The sequence below is a fragment of the Gigantopelta aegis genome, chromosome 4 (genome assembly GCF_016097555.1).
Source record: "Gigantopelta aegis isolate Gae_Host chromosome 4, Gae_host_genome, whole genome shotgun sequence".
Taxonomy (NCBI): Eukaryota; Metazoa; Mollusca; class Gastropoda; order Neomphalida; family Peltospiridae; genus Gigantopelta; species Gigantopelta aegis.
The window spans coordinates 17,385,696-17,399,632 of NC_054702.1; the positions used below are offsets into that span (position 1 = coordinate 17,385,696).

At 36.2% G+C, this 13,937-nt stretch overlaps 1 protein-coding gene across 3 annotated transcripts in view; it reads right to left on the minus strand.

Annotated features, from left to right (window-relative positions):
* LOC121372755 (mediator of RNA polymerase II transcription subunit 14-like) overlaps positions 1 to 13,453 on the minus strand; it is a 55,850-nt gene extending 42,397 nt beyond the window's left edge. For all 3 annotated transcript variants that reach the window (XM_041499249.1, XM_041499252.1, XM_041499248.1), the window contains exons 1-5: positions 13,323 to 13,453; positions 4,917 to 5,069; positions 3,595 to 3,621; positions 3,138 to 3,243; positions 702 to 796 (exon numbers count right to left, since the gene is read on the minus strand). In XM_041499249.1, coding sequence (XP_041355183.1) covers positions 702 to 796; positions 3,138 to 3,243; positions 3,595 to 3,621; positions 4,917 to 5,044 — 356 coding nt within the window. In that variant the 5' untranslated portion in view covers positions 5,045 to 5,069; positions 13,323 to 13,453. The remainder of the gene's footprint in view (positions 1 to 701; positions 797 to 3,137; positions 3,244 to 3,594; positions 3,622 to 4,916; positions 5,070 to 13,322) is intronic.
* Positions 13,454 to 13,937: the final 484 nt, after the last annotated feature.

A 13,937-nucleotide genomic window follows, 5' to 3' on the forward strand; every position in this document is an offset into this window, starting at 1 on the left:
AACAAAACGACGACGAACACCGAGCACATGTGCGTATTCGATCATATAGTCGACGTAACTGTTCAAGTAAACATAGTTAGTTACAATATCGTCTGCTGTAGTATAAGTAACCACGTTGTAATTATTAATGAAAACAGTTAGCCGCACATGCAAGCAATGTGTACTACTGCTGTCAAATTATATGGCGGGAAATGTGCTGTCACATGACCTGTTGTTTATAAATAGAAACAAGGAAATGGCGCTTTTCGACGACTGTTTATGCCGTCGGATTACAATTATTTGATTGTGTTTGTACCTTTTTTAGGCATTAAAAGTGATACTTTTTCTAATTTAATGCAACTGTCATAATGTAGTTCATATATAATAGTATATTATGACAACTTTGTAGAGATAAAAGAAACCGCTACCAAAAAAACAAGAAACAATAACAAACAATAGCACGCGCCATTTGACGGGTCATTTTTGTTTTTAAAAAAAACATAAGATGTACAACAGCAATTTAGCAAATATTTGGATATGTCATTCTAAGACTATTTATTGACATTTTCTTACTTTGTTTTTGACAAAAATGTCAACAATTAATTTAGAAAACGATTTTTAAATGAAAACAATGCAAAGTGACGTCATTGTGATGACGCTTGACGTGTATACACGTCAACGGCACGATAAGGGTTAACATTGCTATTAATACTAAAACCCACCTGGCAGTCACAAGTGTTTCCCGAGCAACCTTTGCTAAGTGATCAGCAGTATCAATAAAAAACATTGACTGCTGTTCCAAAAAATTGCAAATGTCCTGTAAAAAAAAGAGAAAAATTTAATTAATTTTCAAAAAAAAAAAAATTCCGTTTTGGTAAAACTGCAAAGATTATTTTAATATAGAAAGCTATTAAGGTTAAGATATTTCACTTTAGCAAAAAAACCCCACACCATTTGTTCCTTGTAATAATTCTTTAAAAACATATTTTAAAAAAGTAAAGTTTGTTTTATTTAACGACGCCACTAGAGCACATTGATTTTGTATGTTATCATCGGCTATTGGGCATCAAACATATGGTCATTCTGACACTGTTTTTAGAGGAAACCCGCTGTCGCCACAAAGGCTACTCTTTTTTACGACAGGCAGCAAGGGATCTTTTATTTGCGCTTCCCACAGGCAGGATAGCACAAACCATGGCGTTTGTTGAACCAGTTATGGATCACTGGTCAGTGCAAGTGGTTTACACCTACCCACTGAGCCTTGCGGAGCACTCACTCAGGGATTGGAGTCAGTATCTGGATTAAAAATGCCTTGACTGGGATCCGAACCCAGTACCTACCAGCCTGTAGACCGATGGCTTAACCACAACGCCACCGAGGACGGTCATCATATTATTATTTTATTTTTATTTTATTTTTTTAAATGTACGATATATATAAATATATTTAGTATACTATATTCTAAACCAACATGGGCTATTAACATTAAATGTTAAGACATCCGGTTTAACGTTATGGTTGTGTGCAGCTACAAGTTGAGCGCCCATGTTAATCCAGAGCCATCGACGATTTAATTCACAGAAACCCTGTTACAGTAAGACCTGTCCCCAACCAGAGTGAATATAAAGGAAAGGCGGTCAACATGACCTTGATATATTACATATAACAAGTTTTCAATAAATTTTAGAGTAACAGCCTTTGAAAAAATTTACTACAAAAGGTAGAAGTCCATCTACAGTACAAAATATTGCACAATTTTATAACGAACAGTTAACAGGTTCAAGTGACAACGTAAACATCTTGGGCGAAATGGATTCGTTAAAAACTTTTGTTCAGAAAGCCATTGACAAACAGACTGAAAAATTGTTGGAATCAATGAACAAACTAAAGTCTGAAGTCAACAAGCTTAGGAAAGGAAATGTTTTATTTAACAATACACTCAACACATTTTATTTACGGTTATATGGTGTCAGACATATGGTTAAGGACCACACAGATATTGAGAGGAAACCCGCTGTCGCCACTTCATGGGCTACTCTTTTTGATTAGTAGCAAGGAATCTTTTATATGCACCATCCCATAGACAGGGTAGTACAGCCTTTGATATACCAGTCATGGTGCCCTGGCTGGAACGAGAAATAACCTAATGGGCCCACCGACAGACATCGATCCCAGACTGGCCTCGCATCGAGCGAGCGCTTTACCACTGGACTACATCCCGCACCTCAACAAGCTTAGTTGCCGTGTGACAACAGCAGAGGGAGGGGGAGGATTTCAAATAACACTAAATAATTGGCTTTAATGAAACAGAAGCTCGGAAGTTGGAGAAACGATTACTGGAAAATGAAGTACATTCTAGAAAAGTAAATCTTTTATTGTACAGCATTGTTGGTGCTGACGATAAGTAAGAATGCAAAATGAAGTCGATATTCAAAGACGTGTTAAACATTAACAGTACATATGACATTCTAATCTCAACTACACAATTGATTCAGAGAAAAAAGGACACATGCACTGCTAGACCCCAAAATTAATTGGACCCAGTCATTGTTCGTTTCGTGCGTACAATCGATCATGACTTGTATTGCGAGCGTCATGGAACAAATGGAAAGATTTGAAAGAAAAGAAGAATACCATAAGCACAGATCTGCCTGCAGAACTCAAAGAACTCAGTTCTAAAGTTGCGAAAAAGACATATGCGATCCAAACAGAACATCACATGGAAACCAGGATCATAGAGAAGGGGGCGAAAGTCAGTTTACTTTACCGCAAGTCAGTTACTCAACCCTAGAAGTGTATCCACCTCTATCAGGATCTGTGTGTGATTGTGTTTGACCCATACCATAAACTTAATTTTTTTTTTAATTTTATGTGCTGCCGATAAATTCATGTCGGATAATGCAGGACAGGAGCTACACTTGTATTCATTGTTTTAATTTTTTATATATATATATATTTGTTTTTAATTTCTGTGTACAGTAAATATCACAACCTTTTTTGTAGAACAGTGATGGACAGTACCTATCATGCATGCCAACTTTGAACAGTGCATATTATAATAATTCTCAGTTTGGGATTTATATATTTTTGTTTAAAACATTAAATGTTAAAAGATTTATTCATATAAATTAATTAAAGCGTGTTTGTATGATACTTACTGTACATTTATCCACTTTGCTGGCACTGGTAGCCCACTTAACCAAGGCCAGCAATCGGATGAACAGTTGTCGAGTGCGACTGGCAAATTGAAATATCTCAATTTTCCTAAAATGTCAAAAAATTGTCATTATGATATACATATAATGTCCATAAGAATGAATTAATAAAAAATATTTTTAAAATTTGACACATTCTATTTCAAAGAAGACTGAATAAGAAAGATAAGATCACAATTAAAAAAACTAAACAATAATCACTATGTTCTAAAGTAAGAAGAAGTAGATGGGAAAATGCTTGTATATCATATCTGAAGTGAGCTATTTAGGTGATAATATAAAAACTATTGATGATCAATGCACAATTAAGAAATTTCTACGGTTCATAAAAGGATTATTTTAAATCCCATTATTTTATGTAAATTATCACGTTTACTGTCAGCAATGTAAATGCACTAACCTTTCCATATCTGTTTTCCTCGGCAGCCTGAAATGTAAAGAAATTAAGTTTCACATATACTATTTAATAATCAATTTTGTAGCTTACTATTATCTTTCAAACTGGCATCATTATTAAAAATGGAGTACAAAGAAACCTCACACCCAATGTTGTTATATTTTACAAGACAATTACAAAATCAGGGCATAAAATTTGAATTTTTCTGACAACCAATTTATCATTCGTGTAGTTTTAGTGTTTACACGAACAATTTTCTTCAGTAGATACAAGTGAAAAGGTTAATGGGCAATGATAATGAAACAAGAATCTAAAATGAGCGTTTTTCGTATCTTTTCTCCATCAAATGTGCTGTCCTAAATATGAAAATATACTTTTTGTGTGGTAGGACTAACTTAAAAGATGCCAGGCGAAAATCAAAATTAAGTTTGTTTGTCCTAACCAGACCGATCCACCCACGAAAATTGACCAGTGTCAAAATCTTTTCTGACCTATTTTGGGGTAGAATATTTTGTTATTTTTAAAAAAATATTTAACCAATTTCAATTTAGTCTTAAACTAGTGTAATATTGGTCTGTAGATATTATTCAAACATTTTAAAACGTAGAAATAATTTAACCAAAATGTATTAATATTAACAGTCGATAGAGCACTCACCTGAGATACTTTGGTCATGAGATACATCTACCTCAGTGGTCCCATTTATATCAAAGGCCAGGGCTTCTGGATTATTCTAGATTATGGTAGCCCCACTCCAATGGCTAGTGATATTCAATGTTGGGTTAGTAAATAACTACTATTTCCTTGCCCGATGGCTAGTGAATTTTGTTTGGCCAAATGTTGCAGTTAAGTCTATTTTGTAAATATGAATATCCTGCCTCCACACCAACCCCCCAATGTTAGTATTTTTAAGCTCTATCTTACTCTTTAGCCTAGGTGACATATCTGATTATTACTATTATTTAGTAAAATTGTATTAATTTAAAGTAAAGTATGGCTAGTGAATTTTTATTTGTGGCTAGTAAAAAAAATTAAAACACTGATCCCATGGCTAGTGGATTTAAAAAAAAAGAAAAAAGATAGACATGCTGCAAAGGCTGTCCTGACCTTGCTGCTAATTTTTTTTTATGAATGTATATTAAATGTTTGATATCCCTTAGAGAGAAGGCTTTATGGAATGTGTCACCTTCTTTAAATAAAGATTACTATTATTATTATTATTATTATTAATGGGGAAAATGTAGCAGATTTTCTCTAAGGCTATCTCAGAATTATTACCTGATAGCCGATGATTAAAGACAAAAGTTGTTTTAATATATACTTACAATTCAGACAGCACTGTAAGTTCATGGTGTGTTCTTTGCAGGATATAGTCTATAATTGTAGACAGTGAGATTGTAACACCACCAATATTAGTGGCAGAAGGAACAGCCAGACTTTCTGTCGGTGGCATGGTTAGTTTTCTTCTTCAGCCAATTCTGAAAGAGAGAACCAAAATTAGATTACATATGTCAGTGGTTCAGGATTCATACATGTTAATTAACCTTCAGAGATCTATCAGAATCCAACTTTAGACTTGGGATCTGATCAGAACAATATGTAAAGCGCTCCCCTGTGAATCAGATATAGTAGTCTAAGATAGGTGTGCTTGGGTATTGTTACACATTCATTCATTCATTTTTTATACATCAGTGGGCCCATCGAAATATTTTTTGTTCCAGCCCATGCTCAACTACTGGTGAAACAACTATCTTGCTGCTAATTAAAAAAAAAAAGAAGCCCATGGAGTGGTGGCAGTGGGTTTCCTCTTCAAGCCTCGAAATTTGGTGTTAAAAGGGCAGGCTATGATAGCCTTTAAAAATCTAGAAAATGAAGGGCACCAAGGTTAACCTAAAAGACACATGGCTACTTTCATACATGTACATTGTCAAAGGGCACCAAGGTTAACCTAAAAGACACAAAGGCTACTTTCATACATGTACATTGTCAAAGGGTACAAAAGGCTAACCTAAAAGACACAAAGGCTACTTTCATACATGTACATTGTCAAAGGGCACCAAGGTTAACCTAAATGACACAAAGGCTACTTTCATACATGTACATTGTCAAAGGGCACCAAGGCTAACCCAAAAGACACAAAGGCTACTTTCATACATGCACATTGTCAAAGGGCAGCAAGGTTAACCTAAATGACACAAAGGCTACTTTCATACATGTACATTGTCAAAGGGTACCAAGGCTAACCTAAAAGACACAACGACTACTTTCATACATGTACATTGTCAAAGGGCACCAAGGCTAACCTAAAAGACACAAAGGCTACTTTCATACATGTACATTGTCAAAGGGCACCAAGGCTAACCTAAAAGACACAAGGCTACTTTCATACATGTACATTGTCAAAGGGCACCAAGGTTAACCTAAAAGACACAAGGCTACTTTCATACATGTACATTGTCAAAGGGCACCAAGGTTAACCTAAAAGACACAAAGGCTGCTTTCATACATGTACATTGTCAAAGGGCACTAAGGTTAACCTAAAAGACACAAAGGCTACTTTCATACATTTTCAAAGGGCACCAAGGCAGTTTTATTTAGGAAGTCAATTCAACCAGAAATGAACTTTTAATTGTAATTCTGTTAAGTTGGTCATTCATCAATAAATCAATGTGTTCTAGTGGTGTTGTTAAACAAAATAAATATTAACTTCTTAGTGGTGTCGTTAAACCCAATTTTGGTGGAGAGATTAAAACATAGATATCTGATCTCCAATAAACACTGCTGCTGTTCCATCTCATTACAGCAGGTAATGGATCAAAGTCCACTGGTTTCATTTCATTTCAACTTATTTTCGTGCTTATATCCAATTAATGTTCAAGCACGCTGTCCTGGGCACACACCTCAGCTATCTGGGCTGTCTGTCCAGGACAGTAGGTTATTTGTTAGTTGGTTAGTAGTTAGTGCCACTGGTTTCAGACCATCTGACCAGATTCTAATAGGATTACCCAAATGACTCAAATAATTATCAAATAAAATAAAAAAAGTGAAGGGAAATCCATTCTGTCATTGTCACCTTATCCACAAAAACGGCAACATTGTCAGAGAACGAAAATAATTGTATCGCAATCTGAAGTACAACATCAAGTCAGTGTTTTGTTTTAATTTTTCATTTCAGTATCATGTATGTTGATATCTTTGCTATCTAGAAGTGGTTCGGCAAGAGTTCCTTATTGTCCCCCATAACAATTTTAAAGAAATATTTGCTAGAATTAGTTTAAGATTAGGGTTATACAATACCTTTTAAAACAATTTGTTCTATAAAACCAACATGTTTATATTTCAGGGCTAGCCCTGGGTGGCTATTTCCCTTCGCCAAAACATTTGCCAATCTTCAATTTCTTTCGCCAGTCTAAATATGTATTCGCCAATTACATTTTGACATTTCAGTTAAAATATTTTGTTTTTAATCTTGTTCTTTATGATAATATAGTACATGCTAAAATGTACTTATTATTCAGTTTATGTCTTGTATGACATTGTTTTAGCTGTTCCCCCAAAAGATTCACCAGACTAAGATATACACTATACATATATTTTTGCATCTCAAGTGTGAAATGGTAAGTACCGGTACATAATGTTTACATATTTAATAGCGTAACAAGTTATATCATTCAGTATCTTTCGAAATATGTGTGTAAAATGCTGGAATAAATGTAGTCCAGAACAGAACCCAATGCCCTTTTGTTTTTATTACAATTTTTAAAAAATATGATGCGACATCAAAATAATTTTAAAATGACAAAAGTATATAAATGTCCTATTATGGAGACGTTCAACAATTACATAACGTAAGATCTGATCTTTTTTTTTACTCTGCCCCATTACGTTTTGTAATGATGACAATACTCATCCCTCTAAAGTTATGTAACAATTGTCTTCCACCCACTTCTATCTTTTCTTGTCACTGACATTAATTTTATCAACATTAGATTTTCTGTTCTTATTTTGGTTTTGGTTTTCGTTTCTACTTTATATAAAGATAAAACTCTAGTCCCACCAGAGACTGTGCTACCCCTCCAGATATTGTTCCAATGCCACAGGCCTATATGCATATATCTTTAATCTCTTTGGTAATAAATAGATGTATTATTGTATATATAAAATAGAAATATCATATTTTTTAGAAACAAAATGACCAGACTGGCTGTTTTATTTTATAAAAAAAAAAGATGTACATGTTGTTGGGTTTTTTAAAGTGCGTAACTCTTGATCATACCCTACCCCATGACCTCGTTTTGGAACTACCCTCCTAACTTACCTGTATGATTTATTACTGAATACTGTTCATAATTGTTTTGGTGTCCAACTCAAGAGTATTGCCAGTCACCCAAAATAAAGACAAAAGAAACATCTTTATATGTTATTGCTATCAAAACACTGGTGTGCAACTCTTTCATATCGGAGGCTGGACTCTGGGTAGGCGTGTTCGAAACCATAAAGGTATATGAGCACGTTAAAAACATATCTAAGTTCTAAGCAACTCTTTCACAAGTGGAAAAATGCTCATTCAGTTTCACGTCGGTTTTGAGAGAGTTGTATTTCTGTGCTAGGGGCAGAGGGATGTATCATTTTGGCGTTTATATTATATCAGTAGATATAGCAGAAATTAATTATAATTTCGCCATTTATATGTTTGAAATATAATCTGTAAATGTAGAAAGTTTTAACTAATAATTCATGATTGTATATAAGTGAGAAACAATATGTATTCCTCACCAATGTACCCACTTTGTGGAAATGAACTCAACCACGTGACCTAGATTTACAACATTAATCGGTATGACAAACTAATAAAATTTAAAACTTCTTGTCACCAATAATCAAACATTTAGTATCAACAATGCATAAACAGCATTTCATTTTATTTAATCGCATTTTCTAACTTTACAACAAGCAGCTGGCATATAGACTGGCCTTGCGGACATGCAAATAGTACTTATTCACACCACGAGGCGGATGAACAGAAAAAAATTGGTTGAAGGAATGCTTGGTTCTAAAAATCAAGATTGAAAAAATATTTCGTAAATTTTTTCACCAAATCGAAAATTCTTTTTTTTTGCAATTGGCGACTTTGGCGAACGACAGCGCGAGCCCTGATATTTCGTAATCCAGTATCGCTATGTTTTGCCGTTGAAAAATTATACATTTTGTCTATTCTATGTAAAACTTCCTCCACAAGGGAGCTTTTGATGGTGTTTTTGGAAGAAATATAGCACAGAAGACAGAATGAGGCATTATCATTATGGGACTAAATCTTTGTTTTATTCCGAAGACGTTCGGTTCATTTGACAAAATACACCCTATGAGTAGGTACGTGATCAACCAAGCACTGCGTCATTAGCGCAGTGGGCAGTAAAAGCTGTGACGCAAAATCGCCGCTCTGCAAAACAGTCGCTATAAATAAAGCGTTCTGGTTGGTTAATATGGGGATTATCCTGTAGTGTGATGGCTTGTTAGATAGATACTTTCATTGCCGAGTGCGGAGTTTTTGAAGAAAAAATTGTCGGCGAAAAATTACAGAAGATATCACATGTTGAACATCCTACATCATAGAAATCATCAAAGTTATCTTCTAAGATAAGCTTGGTCCTTTTTTAAAACTATATGATCATTTTGTTTATATATTAATACATATTTTTATGATGTTTGATCAATTTTGAATGTGGCGAACGTAGTCTACGAAGTCGCTGAAAAAAACTTAATTTTCCGAAATCGAGCACAAAAGTTCTGAAAATGTTCAAGGTTGAAATAATGTCACGTGCATTATAGAAATCATTTTCAAAATATATTTTAATATTGCTCAAACATTTACTATTAATGAATATGTGCCACAAAGTTGTAAAAAATGTTGCTATCTCAAGGATGTTTGCAGATTATAAAATGTCCATCTGAAAAGTGAAAGGAAGCCATTTCAGGTTGATCGAGGTCACGTGACCAGCTCAAACATTTATTATTAATGAATATGTGCCATAAAGTTGTAAAAAAATTTGTTATCTCAAGGATGTTTGCAGATTATAAAATGTCCATCTGAAAAGTGAAAGGAAGCCATTTCAGGTTGATCAAGGTCACGTGACCAGTTTCCTCAATACTCATTGGTCCATTGTTAATGTTTACAAAACAAATCCACGTGTAGTAGTGAAAATAATTTGTTCTGATTTGATTTTTGTTAGCTAGAGAAAAATAAATTGGTACAATTAGTATTATTAATAAGAATAATTATTGTTATATACTGAATTTATTTTTTAAAATAACATTTTATGCTAAATTTGCCATACATCAAATTGATTAATAAGAATAATAATGAACATTAAAATGTAATAAAAATTAATAATATATATTTTGTATTATGGGTAAATCATAATTAGCTCACACACACACGCACGCACACACACACACACACAGATACACATACAGACACACACACACACACACACAATCTAATAATATACTCTTCAAAAGAAGAAACGCAAAACCACATTGTCGTAACATTTGGAGAATTGATTTAATTATTGAATGGTGAGTCCGATAATTACCAAATGTTGCAGGATTGTTCACAATTCACTCTAGTCCATTGTGAGTAAGTGATAGGACACACCACCAAGGTCAAGGTCATCTGGAGTCAATACCGGGTGTGGCCTCCGCGTGTGTTGACAACTGCCTGGCACCGCCTGCCCATTGAAGCAACCAGAGTACGGATGACGTCCCGGGGGATGGTGGCCCACTCGGCCTGCAAGGCTGCTGCCAGCTCGGGCAGGGTCTGGGGCTGTGGTTGTCGCTGTCGGAGGCGTCGGTCCAACTCGTCCCATAGATGCTCAATTGGGTTCAAATCCGGTGATATCGATGGCCAAGGAAGGACATTAATGTTGTTGTTCTGTAGGAAAGCCGTTGTGAGACGTGCTGTGTGAGGCCTGGCGTTGTCATGTTGGAACACTGCGTTGGCGTTGGCCATAACTGGAACGATGTGTGGCCGGAGGATCTGGTCAATGTAGCCCTGTGCATTCAGGTTGCCCTGCACGTGGACCAGGTCAGTTCTGCCAGTGTGTGAGATGGCTGCCCACACCATGACACTACCCCCGCCGAATCTGTCCACTTCCTGCACGCAGTTTGCCGCATAACGTTCACCACGACGCCTATACACGCGACATCTTCCATCATGACGTCGGAGCAGAAATCGGGACTCGTCACTGAACCATACCTGTCTCCATCGCAGTTGAGGCCATTGTCGATGAATCTGGCACCACTGCAGTCGGAGTCGACGGTGTTGTGGTGTTAAGATGACACCTCGAACTGGACGTCTGGCACGAATTCCTACCTCACGTAGGCGGTTCCGTACGGTCTGGTCGGATATCCTGCGCAAACCTGGTATTGCTGCGGCTGTGGAGGTGGCAGTAGTCAATCGTTCCCGAAGGTGGCGTACCCGGATGTAGCGGTCCTGCCGGGGGTAGTGACCCGTGGTCGACCGGATCTAGGGAGGTCACGTGTTGATCCATGTTGCTGGTAACGGTCCCACAGTCTGGAGATGGTGCTTGGGGACACATGGAATGCCCTGGCAACGGCCGTTCTGGATTCGCCTGCGTCTAGTCGGCCGATGGCATTGTTTCTCTGCGGTTCACTGAGACGTGGCATGTCCTGGATTGTCAACTGTCGGCCAGATACAGAGGCCAGGCAAGCGAACACCCTGCACTTTTATACTGTCGGTGTTCATGTTGCACGTGCAGACAACGCACGTGCAGTGGTGACATGGTTTGCACGTGGCTGCGTTTTTACGAATATTCACATTTTGGAACTTTATTGTACAGTAGCTGCGTTTTATCGAATGTAACCGTGGGAATGTGTTTGGGACATGCAATGACCTTATATTCACAAAGCATGAACCGGTAGGAAACATAAAATCGGAGTTATAACCCATTTGTACCCTTTTGCGTTTCTTTTTTTGAAGAGTATATATATATATTTATTTTTATTTTTATAAACAGTATTAGGCATTTTGTCCTGGCACCCGGATGAGTAGCTACCTTTAGAACTTGATTTAGCAAAATGCTCTCATCTGGGGGTCGGGGCACCCAGCCCCTTCTTATTGTAGCTATTCATATTTTTTTTCCAAATGTACATATATTTTTATTGTTGTCCTGGCACCCAGATGAGTAGCCACCTTAGAACTTGATTTAGCAAAATGCTCTCATCTGGGGGTCGGGGCACCCGCCCACTTCTTATTGTAGCTAACTGTATGTAGTTAGGAAAACAATCTAACAATATATATATATATATATTTATTTTTATTTTTATAAACAGTATTAGGCATTTTGTCCTGGCACCCGGATGAGTAGCTACCGTTAGAACTTGATTTAGCAAAATGCTCTCATCTGGGGGTCGGGGCACCCGCCAGGTAGGTAGAGTGGTTGTGTGAATGTGTAATGTATGTATTGTCTCGACGGGTTACTGGTGTTGAGGTCATCTGGCAGTGTCTTCTTCGCCCACCCGACGTCACAGAGCAGTATGTTTTTACTATTTTAGTATTTATTCTTTCTACTACACATTATTCTAAGTTACTATGTAGATTGGAAGAGAGGAAGGTCAGGACTTTAGCCCTGACTATTGCACTTCCTAACTGTAAATATTAGTACTCTTCCACTATATTTGAACTATTTATTATATGCTTTAAATGCCCCTTTTAACGTTTCTTTTATTATTATTAAAATTACAGCTTAAACATTGTAGTGGGCAAGCCTGAACCTCTGAACCGTGATAAAGTTTGTTTTATTTCGGTAAAAAAATAATTAAAATTATTAATTAGGTAATAACTTACACTATGAATTAACAGAAAACTGCACCAAAAGGCTCTATGTTGAATGAACTACCTTCCCTGAAAGTTTCATTAGAATCTATCCAATTTTTTAAAAGTTATGACAATTTGTGTTCAAAGTGAACCGTGATAAAGTTTGTTTTATTTTGGTAAAAAAATAATTAAAATTATTAATTAGGTAATAACTTAAACTATGAATTAATCGAAAACTGCACCAAAAGGCTCTGTGTTGAATGAACTACCTTCCCTGAAAGTTTCAGTAGAATCTATCTAAAATTAAAAAAATTATGACACTTTCTGTATTAAAAGTTACCGGTAATTAATCGAAACGGTCACAACTTTTTTTCTTTTAGTAGTAAAACAAAGCCAAAAAATGGGCGTGGCACCACATCTTGAAAATTTCATACATTTTTTAATATTGAACCTAGAACAAAAATTAAAACTGCATTTTAAAGCTCTGTAGAATGATAATTGATTTATCTCTATCTTTGTAGGTTAATTTTTTTTGTCACGTACCTACTATGAGATTTATAAATATTAAAATGCAGTTTCACTTGATCCACTGTGTGTTCGAGTGGTTGGCGTACTCGACTACAGTCCCGATGGTCTGGAGTTCGAATCCAGGCCTAGAACTATGTCGTTTGTAGTGTTTAATGCAATACTCAGTTGATATGGCTAATTCAATACGCCAAATAGGGGAGAAATATGGAACTATTTCCTGTTGAAGTGCCAAAAAGGTCGCTAAAGCTGTTAACTAGTAAAGAACAGTATCGTGTTACGGCAGTCATTTCTACGATTTCCAGATTTTACAACTGGAACCTTTATTTAAATCACTCCAGTAAGAGTTAAGGCTATATAAGTTACTTACTTATGATAAAAGCATGTGTACAAAGATATAAACAAACTTCACGTTTAACATATCATTGCATGTTTTGAATTTTAGAAACATGTTTAGATAAATATTGAACATTTTCACCGCAGTCGGCCATTTTATTTTTCAGTTCTACCGAACATCTTAAACGTTACGCTTTCAAGTTTGAAAGCTGTAGGTTCCAATGTACCAAATCAATTCCTATTACCGATAATATTAACGTTGACTAATAAAACTGATATAATTTAAACTTATGTTTTAAAATGTGTCATGTTCTGTGTGTGTGTGTGTGTGTGTGTGTGTGCGTGTGCGTGTGTGTGTGTGTGTGTGTGTGTGTGTAGTTGTAGTAGTAGTAGGTGTAGCAGCATCGTTTTAAATGACAACAACATCAATGTTTCGGATCAAATTCTTACATGAGCTGATATCTTCCAGTAGGAACACTTTATACCAATACTACTACGTGGGTGTATGTGTGTGTGTGTGTGTGGGGGGGGGGGGTTGCCGGCGCGCGCGCATTGTTACTGACGTAAAGACATACCATTGGCTGCGCCTAGGTGCACGATGACCCAGTCTCGTCACATCCGGTATGACATTCAATGAAATAAGCAGGAT